This window comes from Vipera berus (genome assembly GCF_964194415.1).
Source record: "Vipera berus genome assembly, chromosome: 11".
NCBI classification, from domain to species: Eukaryota; Metazoa; Chordata; class Lepidosauria; order Squamata; family Viperidae; genus Vipera; species Vipera berus.
Window position 1 is genome coordinate 14,585,277 of NC_138214.1, and position 21,253 is coordinate 14,606,529.

A 21,253-nucleotide genomic window follows, 5' to 3' on the forward strand; every position below is an offset into this window, starting at 1 on the left:
AGCACCAAGGATCTCTGACAACTGCCTGGCCACATTTTCAGAAGTGGTTTGCCACCACTGTCTTCTTCTTTGAACTGAGAATGAAAACTGTGAGCCAAGGTCACACAGATGACTTCACAGTTAAGACAGGACTAGATCTCCCAGCCTCCTGGTTTGTAGCTGGATGCTTTTACTCACAACGCCCACCTGCCTCTCATTTTCAGAACTTAATATTTACAACATGGGTAGTTCTCGGCTTACGACCACAATTGAGACTGGAGCTTCCATCCCTGAATGAGGCAGTCATTAAGTGAGTCAGACCCAATTTTATGACCTTTTTTTGCCTTGGTCATTAAGTGAATCTGGCTTACCGCTTTGACTTTGCTTGTCGGAAGCCAGCTGCAACCAATGATCATGTGACCTTGGGAGGCTGCGACTTTCGTAAATAAATTTTGGTCGCCAAGTGGCCCAAATTTTGATCATATACAGTAGTGGCCAAAATTGTGGAAACCTTATGGGAAAAGTGTACAGTAGAAAAGCCACCTTTGGTTAAGTTTCCACCCATTTTTCTTCTAATTTCTTTATAAGAGTAGCCTTCTTCACTTAATACTACTATTTTACATCGCTTTCTGGGAAACCAATCAAGTCTTGGCACCAGTACTTTAATTTTATTACGTTTTCCAAGCTCACTAAGTGAAAGAACACAAAAAAAAACCCCCAACCAACTTAACAGCGATCACGTAACACACTGACAAATGTCCTCCTCTCGGCTTCAATACATGACATCAATCACTGAATCCTACTGGGATCTGATTGGCTCATTGCCAAAACAAGATGACGCCCGATTGGCTCTCTAGACGCTCCTGCTCATTGGCTACAATCAGATGAAGGAAAGCTACCCGATATCAACCTAAGCAAGTTGTGCTTCCTTCTTCTGGTTATTTGGCTATACCTTTTCATAGAGTACGGTACAGATAATTGAACAAACTATGTTGCATTACATTCTTGATTAAATTATCTTTCCATTGATATATACTGCTCAAAAAAATAAAGGGAACAGAACATCCTACTATTAAATACAGTACATTGTGTTGTTTAAGTTTTCCTTTTATTTTTTTTGAGCAGTATATAATTGTATGGTACTACTCCAAAAAAATAAAAATAAAGCGGTGTTATTAGCCATCAAACCTCAAAAATACACTTTTCCCAAAAAGGTTTCCACAGTTTTGGCCACTACTATAGCTATGGGGACGCTGGGACAATTGTGTGAGGACCGGTTGTTAAGTCACTTTTTTCCAGTGGTGTTGTAACTTTAAATGGGATGGTCGTAAATCGAAACTGCCTGTTTGATATTTTAGAGGTTGGGGGGTGGGGGAGGGAGTGGGGAGGAACCTTCCTAAAATTCACACTCAGGATGAATAGAAGTCTCCGTTCCATTAGTTTAGATTCGTCATCCCATACATTGAAGCATTCAAGCAACAACCTAATCTGTGCGTATCAACGAAACCTCAAATCATCCAGGCCAAGCTGTCTAAAGGCTGGATCGTGGCAACTGGACCAAAGTATGTTAATCTTGAGCTGTTTCATTGCTCATCCTAGCAACAGTCAGAGCAAAATTAATTAGGCAGAAAGTTGTGGGATCCATGCATGTAGTATCCAGCTAAGCCGAACATGTCAGGTTATTAATGAGTAATTCTCTACTGTCTTTCATACATGCACACGTACATTTCATACGCTTGAGAAGAGAGAGCTTCAGAGCCTGTGACAAAAAAGGGCTACTTTTTAAATCCAGGGAGGGTCATTACTGGGGGGAAACTGACATTTTGTACCCTCAGGAAAAAGGAAGGAGGGGTCCCCTATGGATGCTATTCCCTATGGAAATGCACAAGGTCAACATTTGGCTCTACAGAAAACAGCCCAGTTCTCTTGAGACACAAGTCATCTGGAGAAAAATAGCAGCTGATTCAAAAATATATAGTTGCAGTAGCTGACAAACGACCTACAGAAAGAAAGCAAATGCTGGAGTGGCTTGATTTTGTGCCAAAACAAGCTGTGGGTGGCTTTCCAAGATTTCAGATGGGTTTGGAGATGCTCGTAGTCGCTCTGGTAACTCAACTCAGGGTCTTGTGCATGGAAAATGTGTGCAATTCAATGGCCAACAAAGAGTGGACTTCAACTCCCAGAATTCCTCAGCCAGACACGCTGGCTGAGGAATTCTGGGAGTTGAAGTCCACAAGTCATAAAAGGGGCAAGGTTGGAAGACCCCCTGGCTTAGATACAGAGGCGAGGTCAAAATTATGCCTTCTGTGGAGCACTGCCACTTTCATCCACCCTGCCATCTGCCCTGAGCCTCCTCTATATGCACCCTGACAAAGTTGGTGGGGCAAGTCCTGGGGAGGGACACTCTTGCCAGAGGAGTCAACCATATACCACCCATCCTTATAAATAAATAAAAAGCCCTGGGCAGCATGAGCTGATGAGCAGAGCAAGTCACACAGAGCCATGCTATGGAAGGATGAATGGACAAAAATGGAAGGCCTGCGTTTGCACTCTCACGATCCCAGGCGACCCTCGGGGCAAGTGGCTATAGAAACGTGCAAAGTATATGTGAAACAACAGGTGAAAAAAAATGGCAGCAATTTGAAAAACCACGTGGGAGCTAATGGCAGCCAATTCACTCCTCCTTCTCTTCGAAATTCCTTCTCTTGGGAGAAAAGACCACTCGGAGCCAGCTGAGTGACCCTCAAGCAGAAGACCGTGGGTATCCCCTCCTCCCCCAACAAGGTCAGGCTGACCAACTGCATTTGGAAAGCCTTTGATTTGGCATTCGTTAGCAAATTGCTGGATTAGCTCCCACAAGGTCATCAATAGCCTACCTAAAGAAGTAAGGTCTCCTAACCGGGCGGATGGCCTTTTCGGGATGGTCTGGAAATGAGCAGTTATACCAGGTGGAAGAACCACATTCTCTCTTTAGGTCATATTCTAGCCATCTTGAAATGACTTTTTGCCATTCACATTGCATAACTGCCGTCCCCCTTAAAAGAAACACGGATGACATAAGCGGTCTCACTGTAAGGGCTAGATACAGTGACGCATTATTTCTTTTTAAGGATCCAACATTTCAATAAAATCCTACTCTCCTGTCTAAGGTTATCTAAGGAGCCATGAGATAAAAGGTAATGGGACACACCCTTCCAAGTCAAACTGAAAGCCTAAATTCCCACTTAGAAAACCAAGTCTTTAAAAATGATGTATCACCCTGGGACAGTGAGAAGATGACGACTCAACTTGGTTCCTTTCTCAGCTCCCCAGCTTTAATTACTAAAAAAATAAATAAATTGGCATTGGCAGAAGAGAATATTTGTAGCTCAGAGTTGAACTGTGGGGTCCTTGGTGCTCTCTGAGCGTGGTGGTGGGTTTTTTCCCCCCAGATGTTTCATGGCCCAACTAGGTAACATCATGAGGTGCTCTCTGAGCTTGGTTGTTTTCTTGTAGATTTCTCCTTGCCCAGCTAGGTAATATCATCAGTGCCAAAACAAGCAAGCTCAAGAGAGCATCAAGGACCCACAAAAATGGTTGTCTAAATTCTGCATTATTTCCTTGCAGTGGGAAGGAATGCAAAATTTAAGCAAAGGTGATGTCTTAATTGGAACTGCTGGGTGAGGACAAGTAGCTTCTCTGCTGCTGTCACCTAGCTTTTATTTCTAATCAACAAAAATGCGAGGAAAAATGACCTCATTGTTCTACTGATGGTCAAACTGCAAGATCTAGTGTTCCGGTTTTTTAAAAAAAAAATCCAACAAAACTAGGCCAAATGAAGATGTTATCATGTTCCCAACCTCAGTGTTCAAGTACCGCTCATGCCCCATTAGTACCCCTTTCTCCCTAGAAAGTGTTCCCATATCAGGGTTTCAAAATGGGAAATAAGCTTGTAGGGCAGAAAAGGGGATCCCCATTCTCTGTGGATGCTAAAGGAGAGTCCTTTATTCTTTTGCAATTGGAAGTAATGTGTAGTTTTACCCCAAGGTTCCCAATAGGATATTCAGTTCTCTCCTCCCCTCTCTTTATTGAGAATATCAAGGATTTAATCCAGAGAGACATTTTTCCCAAGAAGCAAGTGCTTAGTCTAAACAAAACAAAAACAAATCAACAAACAAAAGTAGCTTAGTCAACTACCATTAGAATTATAAAGATATAAAAAGGCTGCTACTCCCTTTCTGGGTCTGTTACACAGCCATCTATAAATACCTATGGGCCTTTGCTGTGTCCAGGAGATATTCAGCTGCCGAGTTATACATCATATAGACAGTTGGCAACGGAATGGAGAAGTCCTAGATTTTGCACACAAAGAGCTGGACTTAAAATTTATACTCTTCTATTTATTTAAGCCCTACATTCCGAGAGAGAGAAAAGCTGTGTTGGACAGACCTGAAGCCACATTATGAGTATTTGGACACCTCAGGCATGCAGTTTTGCAAAGGCAACACTCTTCACAGCACATTGCATTGTACCATTCACAATGCAATGACTATCCAATATTAGGGGACATAGCTAACCCCAAGAGGAGTTCCTTAGCATTTCCTGTAAGCAGACTGGGGTTTAAAATAATCTCTAGATGTTATTAGACTTAAGACGTATTCCGATTCAGAAACCAAGCAAATGGCCATTCACGAGTGAGGAGTTATTCAGACTGAGCAGCCAATTCACAGAGTTGCATGCAAAATGCTATGAGGGTGATTATTTGCCAGCTCTGAAAAATAAAAATAAAAATCCCGTAGTATGTTCTACTCCAGCAGCTTAAAAAGAGAAGAAAGGAGAGAGAGAGATCTGTTTCTATTGTGGGCAGTCCAATGTTTCGGTCTGTCTTTCTTAAACAATGAACAAGCAAACAAACAAAAAATCTAGTACTTATGGTCTCCTAATGCTACCAAGATGCTAAAATGCGGAGCTCTGGAACACCTAATCAATATGGGTTGTGCTATCTGGGAACTTTGACAGATGTTGTTCCAACCCTGTTGTGTAAGGCAGGCTACAATGGCCAAATGGTCTTTGAGATTTAGCCCCACACAAATTTCTAGAGCAGGGGTCCTGAACCTTGGCAACTTTAAGACCTGTGGACTTCAACTCCCAGAATTGCCCTGGCTGGGGATTTCTGGCAGTTGAATTCCACAGGTCTTAAAGTTGCCAAGGTTGGGGGGCCCTGTTCTAGAGGATACTGGATGGGATAAAACTTTTTTTTTTGCCAATTCCATCAAATTTTGAAAGGCCTTGGTTGAGAACATTTTGGTATTGAGACTCAAGACAACTAGGTGTTCATGCCACTTGGAATGATCTGTGAAGGCTACACTTCTCTGGCCTTCTACAATTCTAACTACTCTTGCTCAGCTGACCTTCACGGAGACTGTCCTCACTTGTACAAAGTTATAAATGAATGCAGATCGTTACAGTTTTGAAACCAGTTTGACGTGGAAATGTCAAACGTCCACATACTTGCAAAAGCTCCATAGCTCTGCTCCCATCTCCTTGATGGGAGATCAAGGTAGAATGCTGGAATTTGAGTGGCACTCTGGGATGGTCACATGCCCGCTATTGTTGAAATTGCTAAGATGCCTGTTGCAAACTCTTTGTTGGCAAGGGTAGTTTTTGAGAATTCCTTTTGCTCTGCAAATTTTTCAAATTTGTAAAGCATCAGGTAGGGTTTTTAATAACTAAGTGTGCATGTGGGAGCCGCCATGCTCTAAACAGAGTGGAAAATGGGAGGGATATATTTATTTATTTTTTATTTTAATTCCATTTATATCCCGCCCTTCTCCGAAGACTCAGGGCGGCTTACAATTTAAGCACAAACCAATGTGCTTAGCAATATAGTTTGCTACGTGGTTCTTTTCGGTTTCATTCAACCTAAGTTTATTTTAAAACTTTACTTGTAGGGAAATGTTAAGTCTGTGTTCAGGCTTGCACCATTTCTCATGGGGCGGAAAAAAATCCAACTTGGCATAAAATAGCATATATGTGAGTAGGCTGGGCTGGAATCTTTATGTTCCTTTTTTTTAAAAAAACAACAACAACCCTAAACTTTTGTTTTTAATACATATAAATGTTCCATTTCATGTCCCCTCCTCCTGGCAGTCTACGGCGAATCTGAATTCACTACTGAAAATTCATTTTTTTCCACTGGGGCAATCTGAAGCAATGAATAAGGGCGGCCAACAGGAAAATCTAAAATGTGATCACACGTTCATGGGATGCAGAAGAGGCAAATTCTGGGTTGGCCATTGGACATTAATGGTCTGGTTCTTCTGGAGATCACTTTCGCTGGATCCACCTGAGCCACCTCTGTGCTTTTTCGCACTCGTGCAGTACAAAACGGCCCCTAATTGCAAACAAGGTTCCAGACCAATTTCTAGGCTATAGAAACCAGTAACCAGAACGGAGAAATGTCACTCCATGACATGTGCAAAAGTTAAGAGGTTCCTTACCTCCCAATCCAAATAATCACAAACATCTTCAAAATTAGTAAGCAGAGACACTGAGCAGAACAGCCGTGGCAGTTCATCCCTCGTCATTGGGGGAAATCTGCTATCTTTAAGGGCACTGTGGAGAAAGAACACAACACACACAATAATGAGAGAAAACAGATCCTGAAGTCTCTTGCGGTCAGCAAGGGAAGCGAAATGACGTTCTGAATTGGTGGCAGATTATTTCTGATCAACACTGGTCTTCTTCCAAGAACTATTATTACACCTAGTTTTCTGCCAAAGTTTTTCAAGCTGCATCTATGGTCTTCCCTACTTACTATTCATCCCACTTAATTCTCACAAGAACCTTGTGATGTGCTAAGACTGACATGCAAGGGTTGATTGCAGGACACCCGTGGAGCTGTGGCTGAATGAGTCTACATTTGGGTGTTACTGACCTACTCTGAAAACTCTACTGAGGCAAACATCAGATTCTGCTTTTTAGGCTGCTCATCACCAACTTACCTTGAGAAAAGGGGGAAATCCATGTTCACAAGCCAGTCAACCAATGAACAGACCAGCTACAGAAAAGGACATGCTGCTGGGCAAATGAATACCATAGGTAGGAAGTAGAAAAAAAATTAAAATGGGGTTATGCAGGAGCTTTCATTGTTGACTGAAACACAAGTCTAGGATGTTTGGAAACTTCTGGATGTAATCCAGTGGTTCTCAACCTGTGGTCCATGGACCCCCCCCTGGAAAATTTGAAAAACATTTGAAAAAATGTTATGATTTAAATCTTGAGTTAAGTCCTGGGGGTCCATGGCCACAAAAAGTATTTAAAGGGGGGTCTGTGGTGAAGTAAAGGTTGAGAACCACGGATGTAATCAATAGAAGTATCTCAAGGATAGGTTAGTCATGCACAATGTAATAATTTAATGTAAAGAATGAAACATTCTGCTCATTTCCAGATGTAAACATACAGTTTAAAGTTCAGCAAGCTACCATTTTTTTAAAAAAAGAACATATATACAAAATTGCATCAGGCAGCTAAAATTTACACATCATGTAACTCAAACCCTTATATGACAAGGCCTAAAATTGGTCAGGCAATGAAGAGATTATGAACTTGAGATCATCCTATCCCTGTTGGAAAAACTTAACTTGGTAATATAATAGAAACTGAACCACAGAATTTTGATTCTGTAAAAGGTAGGGAACAACTGTTAATGCAACCAGTACATGGGGAAAATATTTAAGAAACAGAGAAACGTAACATTGTGAGTGAAGGAAACTTAAAGACTAAGAAAATCTGCACATTCAGTTTATTCCTAGAAAGTGACATTGAATACCAAATACTTGATGGACGTTTTAATTCTTGCTGAAAATTCACAGAACATTGGATATCTAGACATGGATTTATTCCATGACGGAAGTCCAGGAGATGCTATGCCAGGAACTTCAAATAATTTCTCATTTGCTGATCAATCATGCAAGGATGGCTTAGTGTCTATTGAAAGACAAAGGTCACTCTTTTGAAGACAGCAAAGTCCACATTCTGGACAGAGAGGACCACTGGTTTGAAAGAGAGGTCAAAGAGGCCATCTAGGTCAAAATTAAACAGCTCTCACCACCTATGTCCTGTTTACAACACCGTACTTTCAGCATTTCCAAGAAGGCTCTACACCCATTTGCACCATTCAGGTGACTCTGAAGGCACAGATAAACCTCCAAGTGGCCTCAATGACTCTCAGGAAGAGCGCTAACAAGCAGATGACTGCAAGGAACATAAATCCTTCCATCTTCCACCATTCAGTCAGAACTGAAGAAGCTTCTTGGATGAGAAGCAAAACATTTTCAAGGAAAAAAAACGAAGTCCAGTTCCCTTTTGAAAAAGCTCCTTTGGGACAAGGATGGCTTAACCTCAGCAAGGCTCCAACACCTTTCAAGTATACTTACCTGACGGTCTGACCAGCAGCATGCAGTGTATTTTGCATTGGGCAGTTGATACCTGCCTAAAGCAAAATGATTGACAGATGCCAATAAATAAGAATCAAATCTTTAAGACTTTTTTTTATAAAAATCACAATCAAAATTTGGCTTCTAATATGCTTCATGGTGAACTCTGAATATCTGCTTCAGCTCTTATTCCTTCCTCAAACTTAAGAAAGCATGAGATGGATAAATGTTTTCTGCACAGCAATTCTCCATCACCGCTGGAAGCAAGCAAAGGGAATAATCTAACTGAACCAATTGCTTGTTTTAAAATATAGGAGGCAAAATGTATAATGTGAGGGAACTGTCCATGACCGAAGATCCAAAGATTTGGAAATCAGATTAATCAGATTCAAAATGACTGGGCGGGCTTGTTTTCCAGTAATTTTTTAAATCCTGGATTCCTGTAGAACCAAATGCATATTATGGTTACCAAATTTTTGTTCATTCTGATTTTCTTTCTCCTTTCAATCAGCCACATGTACAGTGCAATATATACCAGAGTCAATTTGTGGTGTTGGTTTTTTTTAAAAATGTGGATCACTTTTGCACCCTTACTCAATTTTTCAAAGGTCTACTAAAATTATACCCAGGAAGGAATATTTCCAAAATGTCTTTAGGAACCAAGTCCTGGTTTCTTAATGTTTTACGAGCATTATTTCTTTTTTTCTTGCTCTCCTTTTACATATAACTGTACAAGGTAACATTTTTCAGGATGTGATGTGACCACATGAACCATTGACATTCCTTCTAGCTACCGATCACACACTGACTTGCTAGTTTGCATGATACTGCCAAAACAAAAGGACACTGTGCCCTATTTCTACAAGAACAGCAATTACAGCAACGGTTTTTAAGAGCTGCGATGCAAATATCCTTCCTTAAAATAAATGATTATTTGCCTGCTGGGAATCCCCAGTGATTCAGTGCATAAAACCACTCATGGCTTATGGAACGGCAGGAAAAGGCCACAGGTACAAACAGAAATGGAAAACTGGGGACACTTTGCAGGCATTATTCTTGAAATTAAAAATTGTGGCCACTGCTGTGTCGCCGTGGTCGGCCTGCTGTCACGTGACTGTCATTTCCAATGCTCCCTGCAGCTTCCTATAAAGAAAGTCAATGGGGAAGCCTGCGGGAAGTCAGAATTTGCTCCTGCACCCACTTGTTATTTTGCATGCCTGTGGTCATTCTATTTCTCTCTTTAGGTCCGGAACTATCTCTGAACGATGACTCAACTGGTAATAGGTTGTCTATACTGGTAGTCCTTGACTTACAACCATTTGTTTTAGTGACTGTTTGAAGTTACAATGGCACCGGAAACAAGTGACTTATGACCATTTTTCACACTTATGACCGTTGCAGTGTCCCAGGGTCACTTGAATCCCTTTTGCGACCTTCTGACTAGCAGAGTCAATGGGGAAGCTGTGTTACTAACTGACCAACCGCAGTGGTTCACTTAACAACTGTGGCAAGCAAGGTGGCCAAATGGTGCAAAACTCACTCAACAACTGTCTTGCTTAGCAACAGAAATTTTGGGCTCAATTGTGGTCGCAAGTCAAGGGATACCTGTAATGGAGAAAACATTTGATGAGCGAGTAGAACAAAAATCTTGGAATATTGTTTTGAAAACAATATTATTATCCTGTTGGTGGCTGGCAAAGACCACAGATCTCCTTCCGTTATAGCCTACTACAGATTTATGCTGGGTAGAGAAGAAATCCCACTTTTCTCTCCAGCCCAACGCTTGCATTTGCTAAAGAACTAAACTTCCAGCTTCATAGATCAGTCAAGGCCAGCTAGATGCTGCTACCTGACGAGTCGCAACAGATACCTGTTGATTATGCATAGTCTTTTATCAAAGATCAGGAAAGAGATTGCTATAGGAAAAAACCTCAAGGGATCTGCTACAACAGGCAAGTGCTAAGATGAGTTAAAGAGTTGACAGCACTACCAAACATACTGCAAAGCATTTTATCAGCAACTCCTTAAGAGCTACCCCATGTTCCCAAGAACAACCAAACTCGCACCCCTGCAAAGTGTGAGTGTGTGGCTTTTGGAATGAAGCAATCCTTACAAAAATTCCTCTGCCCTGTTTTTCTATCATACTGGTTTTTCCCTGGGGTGTTTCTTTGAAAAGCAAAACCAACTTAGATCTTGACAACTTCCTAGCTCCTTATCTTAAATTTTCTATCCAGCCTTTTTTGCAGTTTATAATAGTTAAGACAGTTCCTAAAATACCTTTATCTATCTGAAATGGGAATACAAAAAAAAAACACCCTACGTTTGCAATAAAGGAAAAAGAAATAAATCAAGATAATGAGTGCCTTAACATAATTTACCATTTGATAATAGGGACTTAATGTTGTTACATAAGTCAGAGGGCTCATTTTCAGTAATAAAGTTTCCAGAAATACGCATTCTGTTTTTGCGCAGGACAAAATAGATTTTCAGTGAGGCTGGTTAGGTTACCACAAACCTTTTCAAAGTTTTGCAATGCAATAATCCTTCTCAGAGGCTACAAATACCCAGGTAGGCAACTGCCTGGTGTGAACCATCCCAACTTTTCATTTAAGAGAGAAAACTCCCCTCAAAGTACGTGGGGGGGCGGTCTTTGTTTTAAAGACTTGCTTAAACGGAGCTGCCCTATTTGAAAAGAACAACTGGCTAAATAATAAAAGAACTGGAAACTGAAGATAAAATAAACTAATCTTCCAAATCTTTTTATTTCTAATTTTCTGGTAGCAGTTATTTTAAGACCTACGCAAAACAGGACCCTTTGAAGAGCTGAATAAATAACAGAATGACCTCAGTCAGGAAAACAATAAGCAAATGATTTGCCAAACCAGCGAGCACACATCCAGGTACTACTGTTCTATAATAATAATAATAATAATAATAATAATAATAATAATAATAATAATAATAATAATAATAATAATAATAATAATAATTATTATTATTATTATTATTATTATTATTAAATTTCTATACCGCCCTTCTCCCGAAGGACTCAGCTGAAAAGATTGCAGACAGACCAAGCCCGTTTCTTCACTGTCACTGTGGAATCTTTCCCCACCAAAAATAAATAAATAAAACAAAATAAAATAAAAATCAATCAACAAAGCCCGAGATGACAGCTTTCACGGTCTCTTCAAGCCAAAGGAAGCTACCTAAGAAACAAGACTTAGGGTTTTGTTTTTTAAAAAAAGAGGGGAAAGCTTTGCCCAAAAATCAAGAATACAGGGGTATAACCTCATACTGACCAGAGGGAAATTAAGGAAAGTGCCCCCCCTCTGCTTTTCTGCCAGGATTCGGAAAACAACATAGTCCTATCTCTTTCCACCAGCTTTTAATGATTTAGTCATTTCAATAATCCTGGTCTTAGTGTCCCCTTTAATATAACTGCACTGTTTTTAATTTGGTTTTCTAACCAATACATTTTATTGCTGCAAGCTACAAAGGTACTAAGGCTATTATATGGGCACAATGAGATATACATTTAATAAAAAATAAATAATCCCTGACTTCCAAGTAGAAGCAGTCCTCAGTTTACAACCTTCACTTAGGGACCGTTCCAATGTACAACAGCAATGAAAAATGTGACTTCCACACTTAACGACCGCTGCAGCTTCCCCCATGGTCACAAGATCAAAATTCAGACGCTTAGCAACTGACTCATATTAATTTATTTCCTGCCTGAGCGGGTGGGTTAGACTAGATGACCTCCAAGGTACCTTTCAACTACTACTTTTTCTTCTTCTTTTCATTATTATATTATATTATATATTATATATTATATATTATATATTATATATTATATTATATTATATTATATTATTATATTATTATATTATATTATATTATATTATATTATATTATATTATATTATATTATATTATTATATTATATTATATTATATTATTATATTATATTATATTATATTATATTATATTATATTATATTATATTATATTATATTATATTATATTATATTATATTATATTATATTATATTATATTATATTATATTATATTATTATATTATATTATATTATATTATTATTGTCATCACGTGATTCCCTTTTGTGGACTTTCTGACAAGCAAAATCAGTGGGGAAGCCAGATTCATTTAACAACCGTGTTACTAACAACAATTGCAGTGATTCACTTAACAACTGTGGCAAGAAAGGTCATAAAATGGGGCAAAGCTCACTTAACAAATACCTTGCTTAGCAACAGCCCAACATTGGGCTCAATGGCAGGCGTAAGTTGAGGACCACCTGTAATACTGAAACCCTCAAAAGGCAGAGAGAGACTTCCTTGAAGATAGAATAGAATAGCATAACAGAGTTGGAAGGGACCTTGGGGGTCGTCTAGTCCAACCCTGTACCATTTCAGACGAATGGTTGTCTAATCTCTTCCTAAAGACTTCCAGTGTTTTTAAGAAGTATTACTTCCCATGGCAACATTTCAGCCTTAAGTTCACCTGACAGCAGCAGCTTTCAATGACCTTCGATTATATCTCACTCATAGAAAAGCTGTGGGCTTTCCTGCAAACTTCATGATAGCCATCTCTGATATCCAAACATGGGCTAAAGACTCCCACGTTGTGCTTCTTCACCAGAAGGCAACCGCGACCATTATTTCCCATTCGTCTGATGCTGTTCATAGGGTAGACTACCTCTGCATTAAGGGACGCGGTGACTCAGTGGGTTAGGACGCTTAGCTTGTCGATCAGAAGGTCGGCAGTTTGGCGGGTCGAATCCTGAGTGCCGCGTAACAGAGTGAGCGCCTGTTACTCGTCCCAGCGTCTGCCAACCTAGCAGTTCAAAAGCCCGTAAAAATGCAGGTAGAAAAATAGGGACCACTACGGTGGGAAGGTAACAGCGTTCCGTGCGCCTTTGGTGTCTAGTCATGCCGGCCACATGACCACAGAGACGTCCTCGGACAAGCGCTGGCTCTTCGGCTTTGAAACGGAGATGAGCACCGGCCCCTAAAGTCGGAAACGACTAGCACGCATGTGCGGGGGAACCTTTACCTTTACCTCTGCATTCTTGAAGTGATCATTCTTGAGTCTGAAATATATCAAATAAGAGGATTCAATCTGGGTCGGTCACTGATCAGAAGTTTTATCTTCCAAACTTTTGAACTCGTGATGGCGCCCCATCCTCGGGGAACTTCTCTCAGATTGGATCCTGCAACATTATCCTGGGACATGTATATCAATCGGAATAGAGCTGAAAGGGACCTGGGAGGTCTTCTAGTCCAACCCCTTGGTCAAGCAGGAGACCTTATACCATTTTCTTGAAAACCTCCAGGGATGAAGCATCTAAAACGTCTGTAGGCAAGCAGTTTCACTGGTTAACTGTTCTCACTTGTCAGGAAATTTCTCCTTATTTCTAGGTTGCTCCTCTTCTTGATTAGTCTCCATCCATTGTTTCTTGCCTTCTGGTGCTTTGGAAAGTAGTTTTGACCCCCCTCTTTGTGGCATATTACTATCATGTCACCCCTAGTCCTTCTTTTCTCTAGACTACCCATACTCAGGCCCTACAACCATTCTTCATGTTTTAGTCTCCAGGCCTTTAATCATCGCAGTTGCTCTTCTCTGCACTTTTTCCCTATTTGCCTTCATTCATATCAAAGACCCTCCACAAATTGACTGGATTGTGCACAGATCTCACAGCCACACTCATTCACAAGGGAGTCCATCTGGATTCCTGGAATGGTCACATTAATGATCCCAATCACAGATCAATAATGGAAATGAAAGTTTCACTAGAAGACTAATTTGATGCTTTACAAACAGGCTAATGCTTCCATGTCCTGTTAAAACAGCCCCTCAAATGAAAAGACCACTGCCACAAAAATAACAACCAACGACAGAAAAGCCGTCGTTGAAAGGGCCAAATCCACGAGATACAAATTTTCTTTCTCTTTTGGTTCAGCTTTTCTATTCAGAGATAAACATCTTCAAGTAAGGTTGAAACTCACTCGCTAACCTTCCTAATGCATGCCTCAGCTTGCAAGCCTATCAATCCCTCAACTGTAAAAAAGGTAAAGGTTCTCCTGCACATGCATGCTAGTCGTTTCCGACTCTAGGGGCCGGTGCTCATCTCCGTTTCAAAGCCGAAGAGCCAGCGCTTGTCCGAGAACATCTCCGTGGTCATGTGGCCGGCATGCCTAGACGCCAAAGGCGCACGGAACGCTGTTACCTTCCCACCGAAGTGGTCCCTATTTTTCTACTTGCATTTTTACGTGCTCTCGAACTGCTAGGTTGGCAGAAGCTGGGATAAGTAACAGGCGCTCACTCTGCTATGCGGCACTCGGGATTCCACCCGCCAAACTGCCGACCTTCTGATCGAGAAGCTCAGTGTCCTAACCCACTGAGCCACCGCATCCCTCCCTCAACTGTAGATGGAGCTAAAAATAAATAGGTTAGTCCTTTTTCTTTGGGTTAGAAGACACAGCTTAGACCAGGGCTATTCAAACTCAGCCCTCCCCTGCCAGCACAGCTGAGTTGAAATCCTCCACAGTTACCAAGGTCAAGAAACACTGGCTTAGACTAATTCTGCATTTTCTGTCATCTCGTTCCCCGGCACACCCTTACTTCATGGTCAAGAGATTTTTTCCCCCCAGACCACCACTTTATATGATGCATTCAGCAATGTTGCACGACGATCCTGATGGACCTTGATGAAGACAGGTCCATGGTTGTATATTTTTCCACCACTCATACTGTAACTTCTAGAAATCTGTCTATCCCTCTGAAATGTTTCTGGCTTTTGTGAAAGCTGAATGGCCTGTCCAATATACCAGACAGCACTCTTGGTATCAGCAGCTAGAAACTCCCTTTCCCCACCATATGGTGTATTTTAAAGACTAGAGGTGACATAATAGCAGTCTTCCAACATCTGAGGGGCTGCCACAAAGAAGAGGGGTGGTGGTGGTGTCAATCTATTTTCCAAAGCACCAGAAGGCAAGACAAGAAACAATGGATGGAAACTAATCAAGGAGAGAAGCAACCTAGAATTAAAAAGAAATTTCCTAGTGGTGAGAACAGTTAACTAGTGGAACAAACTGCCTTCGGAAGTGGTGGATGCTCCATCACTGGAGGTTTTAAAGAAGAGACTGGACAGCTGTTTATCTGAAATGATAGAGGATCTCCTACTTGAGCAGAAGGTTGGACTAGAAAACTTCCAAAGTCCCTTCCAACTGTTATTCTGTTGTTTGAAATTCACTGGGGGAATCTTTGTCCAGACCCCTGGCTCTGCCTACCTACGTTCAGAGCATCACTGTAAGCACAACATAATGAAAATGTCAACAACATTCCCTAGAGCTCACTGGGATCAAAACGGGGTACACACAAAATTCCATAATCTATCTTAGAATAGAATAGAGCTGGAAGGGACATTGGAGGTCTTCTAGTCCAGCCCCTTGCTCAAGCAGGAGGACCTATACCATTTCAGACAGGTGATTCTCCAGTCTCTTCTTAAAAATCTCCACTGATGGAGTGCCCACGATTTCTGGAGGCAAGCTGTTCCATTGGTTAATTGTCCTCACTGTCAGGTAGTTTCTCCTTAATTCCAGGTTGATTCTCTCTTTGATCAGTTTCCAACCATTGTTTCTCATCCTTCCCTCTGGTGCTTTGGTGAACAATGTGACCCCCTCTTCTTTGTGGCAGCCCCTCAAATCCTGGAACACTGCTATCATGTCTCCCCTATTTCTTCTTTTCTTCAGAGTAGCCAGACCTAAGTTCTGCAGCCCTTCTTCGTATGTTTTAGTCTCCAGGCCTTGGATCATCTTAGTTGCTCTTCTCTGAACTTTTTCCAAACTTTTCAACATCTTCTCTTTGTGTGCTCATACTATAAGGTCCTGGAACAAGCATCTGGCTTATGGTGGCCCTCATTTCTTCTTCTTTTGGAAATTCTTTGGGTTGCGCTGCATTAGGATGAAAGGACAGCTGTGATTTATTTATTTTTTATTTTAATTCCATTTATATCCCGCCCTTCTCCAAAGACTCAGGGCGGCTTACAAGCTTAGCAGAGAAGAGAAGAGAATCAAGGATAGGAGTCACGTGGCTGATCTTCCCGGCTCTGTTTAATCGGGGATGTTTTCAGGCAGCTACTTCACCCCCCCGTCTTTTTTTTTTTTTAATAACACCAGCTTTGAAAACTACGGCAGTGCTTGGAAGAGTTGAAATGAACAGTTGAAATCCTCTTCCCAAGAGACACGTTAGCAACGCCACTGAAACACAAGCGTCAACTTCATTGTGCTGTTCCACTTTTCGACAAACCATCTTTGCAAGAGAAGGCACTCTGCCCTACTCCTGGGCCCAATGTGATGCGTCACACTCTCAGCTCTGCTGCAGAGCTGAGAGGCAGAAATGAGATTTTTTTGGGGGAAAAAAAGCCTGCAAATTTCCTGTACAGGCAGTCCTTGGCTTACAACAGTTCACTTAGTGACTGCTCAAAGTTACAACGGCACTGAAAAAGTGACTTATGCCTGTTTTTCACACGAGCGTCGCAGCACCCCTCCCTCCCCCACGGTCACATGATCAAAATTCAGACGCTTGGCAGCTGACTGACATTTATGACGGTTGCAGTGTCCCTGGGATCACATGACCCCCCCTTTGCGACCTTCTGACAAGCAAAGTCAATGGGGAAGCCAGCTTCACTTAACAACCCCGTTACTAACTTAGCAAGGTGCAATGATTCCCTGTGGCAAAAGAAAAGATGTGGCGCAAAATTCACTTAACAAATGTTTCGCTTAGCAACAGAAAATTTGGGGTCAATTGTGGTCACAGGTTGAGGAGTACCTGCAGGATGGTACTGCATGATGAATGGGAAGGAATTCTGCAAATATAATAGCCCCAGTTTGGACAGAAGTTGAAATCATGAAAAGAAAGCAAAGGGGTGGGGTGGGGTGGAAACACTTTGGAATGGATAATAAAATAGCATAAAAATGGAAGCTTCCTCTGGAGAAATATTACTAGTGGAAGGTTGGTGAAAGGAAGACATATCCCTTGTCCTAAATCTGTTTTTAAAAAGTCCCTGGAAGTTTTGGAAGCACTGACTCGTTTCCTGTGTGTTCATTAAAGTGTACTTCATTTCCCCAGTGTTCCAGACAAGGAGCTGTGTTTGTTCTGAACATGCTGCTATGGAATCCTGGTGTCCATTTTAGCAGTGGAGAGGAAGGATCATATATGAAACCTGGGCTCTGAAAATCCAAAGGATCACCAGAGGGCAGCAGAGAGAGACAAAAGAAAACTCTTTGCTGGCCCCCTAGTGGCCATCTGGGATGCTGCGCTCAAAGTCTGGAAATTCTAGCAAAAAAAGAAGCTAGCTAGGAAACAAGTTCTATGAAATTCATTACATTTTTACTTTTGGGAAGTAAACAGACACAGTGGATCTAGAAAGCCTACACGTCCAGGGCCAGCAAGGTCCTAAAACAAATGTCTCCCTTTTCAACAGAAATTTTGGGTTCGATGGTGGTCGTAAGTTGAGGCCTACCTGCACTCCAAAACCAAGTGGTAGGAGAAATTCAACAATGCAACGTGCCATCATCGCAGAGCAGGCACTCTGATTTATTTATTTTATTTTTATTATTTATTTATTTTTTAATCCCATTTATATCCCGCCCTTCTCCGAAGACTCAGGGCGGCTTACAAGCTTAGCAGTAGCCTTCACTCTATGTATATGCCTGCTTATTAGGGCTTTCACACACACCCCAAGCGGCATTATTACAAAGTCAGCTTAATTGCCCCCAACAATCTGGGTCCTCATTTTACCTACCTGGGAAGGATGGAAGGCTGAGTCAACCTTGAGCCTGGTGGGACTCGAACCTGCACTAATTGCAGGCAGCTGGTGTTACTCAAGGAGGCATTAGCCCACTGCTCCACCAAGGCTCTTTTATCCCTTGTGACTGCGTTCAATCCCATTTAAATTTCACGTTAAGCTGCTTTCCAGGAGCCAGCAGCAGTTAACTTCCACGGATAACAGGGGAAAAAAAAAGGAAGTCAGATTTCCAAGGCTCTCCACAACTGTCGTAAGCACAAAGTAGCAGACTCCTGTTCCTTTCCAATTTCCCGTAGTCTGAAACTCTTCACCAAGGGTTCCCCATTTTTACGCAGACCACTAGGCTCACTTCTTATGTCCCTGTGTGGTCTTATCCTTTAATTGTGAAAAAGACAAATTACAGGGAGCAATTTGGGGAAAAAAACAACAACAACCCTGCAATCAACAGCAGCTGCCTGGAATTATTAAAACCAGATATACTGGCTCCTATCATCCCAGTAACACCCCACCCCACCTCTAACCGTCACGGAATTTCTGCTGCTCTTCCAATTTCTTATTTAATTTCTCCCTTTGCTTGAATTTTAGGCTGTCAACTCTCAAGCTGGAATAGTTCTGTTCTATATTCCAGAGGTCCCCAACCTTTTGGGCACCAGGGACCGGTTCCACGGAGAGAGGTTTTTCTGTGGACCAGAGGGCGCGTGGTTTTGTGTGCTGCCTGCATCCCGCGGATGAGGCTTTGCTTGTTTGTGCAGCCCGGTTGCTGGCATGCTGCGGCCCGGTAACGGTCCACGGACCGCGGGTTGGAGCCCCCTGCTGTACTCTATAAAGCCTGAAAGGCACAGGTAGACCACGACTTAACAACTGTTCATCGAGTGACCGTTCAAAGTTACAACAGCACTGGAAAAAGTAACTTATGACCGCGTTTCATACTTAAGACCATTGCAGTAGCCTCAGGGTCACATGATCAAAATTCAGATGCCTGGCAATTGACTTGTATTTGTGACGGTTGCCGTATCCTACGGGTCACGATCTGATGCGTAAAGTCCACGGGGATATCAGATTCACTTAACAACCGAGTTACTAACTTAACAACTGCAGGGATTCACTTAACAACTGTGGCAAGAAAGATCGAAAAGTGGGGCAAAACTCCCTTAACAAAGATCTCACTTAGCAACGGATTTTTTTCCTGGTTGTTACGTTGAGGACTGCCTCTTGTGTTTTGTTCACAGCCTGCAGATGCATTGTGCTCAAGCACGTAAATCAGGGATCTTCAAACTTGGCCCTTTTAGAACTTGTGGACTTCAACTCCCAGAATTCCTCAGCCAGGCACGCTGGCTGGGGAATTCTGGGAGTCCACAAGTCATAAAAGGGCCAAGTCTGAAGACCCCCGACGTAAACAAAGCAGAACACTCTGGAACTCGGAAACATTATTAAGGAAAATCAAACTGCGATGTGCATAAGAAGGAAACTCTTTTTCTGATACCATTTCTGAACCCAGATTTCCCTTCAAGCAAGAATCTTAAGAAACTTTTTAGGACTGTTTAAATGTCAGAACCACTGTCATAAGCAGACACACAATTATCTCAAAATGCATGCTATTACTTTAACAGTACAGTGTATGCACATTATTGCTAGTGGGGGCTTCAATTACGCTTCTCTTCCATTTCCCCCCCCCCATGGAAACGGGCCAGCAAAGTGATAAGAGTATATTTCTATAGTTTATGCCAAGATTTGTGACCTCTGGTTCTCTAAGCTCTGCCTTTCAATAAATAAATATCAGTGGCCACCAACTACACTTCTGAGGTTTGAAACCAACGAAAAAAATATACCGTATTTATCGGCGTATAACACGCACTTTTTCTTCCTGAAAATAGGGGGCAAATGATGTGTGCGTGTTATACGCCGATATAATGTTAATGACCCATAGTAAATACCGCACCTTTTTAAAATGAGGTGCGTGTTATACGCCGGTGCGTGTTATACGCCGATAAATACGGTACTTAGGTAAGGACCCACGCTTAACAAAAAGGGTCTCTCCAAAAACAGGAGAGAAATATGAAACCAAACATGTTGGCAGTATGATGATGATGATGATGATTAGTGTGCTGCCCCATTTCATTTTAAACTGCTAGGTCTATTTCAGAACTATTGACTGGCAGGATTCCTTCCTTCCATATACAGGTAGTCCTTGACTTACAACAGGGGTCTTTCAAACTTGTTCCTTTTATGACTTGTGGACTTCAACTCCCAGAATTCCTCAGCCAGGCACTGGGAGTTGAAGTCCACAAGTCATAAAAGGGCCAAGTTTGAAGACCCCTGACTTACCACTTAGTAACCATTTGAACTTACAAGGGCACTTTGAAAAGTGACTTCTGTTTTTCAGACTTTATGACCGTTGCAGCATCCTCATGGTCAAGTGATGAAAATTCAGAAGCTTGGCAACCGACTCATATGTATGACGGTCGGAGTGTCCCGGGGTCACCTGATCCCTTTTTGTGACCTTCTGACAAGCAAAGTCAATGGGCGAGCCAGATTCACTTAACAACTGGGTGGCTAACTTACCAACTGCAGTGATTCACTTAACAACTGTGGCAAGGAATGGTCGTAAAATGGGGCAAAGCTCACGGAACCATTGTCTGACTTAGCAACAGATAGACTGGGCTCAATTGCAGTCATAAGTCGAGGACCCCCTGTGCAGGCAGATCTCGCTCAGTGGATATTCCTTTATTAGACTGCTCCAGGTCATAACAGTGCTGAGCGAATGGTAGTTATGGCTGGTCCTTGAAGTTCTGGCTGTTGCTGCACCCGGTGGTCCAGTGACTAAACTCTGGGCGCCTGGCAGCCTGTCCACATTTACAATGGCAGGGTCAGCTTGAAATCCCCTATACTGCCTGTGTCCCATCTCTACCCCCCCGTCCCGTTACCGCCCCCCCCAGCTGACCTTTGCCATCTTCTTCCTCCCAATGCTGATGAGACGTGCGCATTAAAGGAAGTTGCTGGCTGTGCACGGCTTCGCACAACCAGCG

At 42.0% G+C, this 21,253-nt stretch overlaps 1 protein-coding gene across 1 annotated transcript in view; it reads right to left on the reverse strand.

Moving 5' to 3' along the window:
• The window catches only part of AMMECR1 (AMMECR nuclear protein 1), a gene marked incomplete at its 5' end in the record, with an annotated part of 83,211 nt that overhangs the window by 21,224 nt on the left and 40,734 nt on the right, over window positions 1-21,253 (reverse strand). The window contains one exon of the mRNA XM_081336701.1: window positions 6,459-6,573. Within this exon, the coding sequence (XP_081192827.1) occupies window positions 6,459-6,573 (115 nt within the window). The remainder of the gene's footprint in view (window positions 1-6,458; window positions 6,574-21,253) is intronic.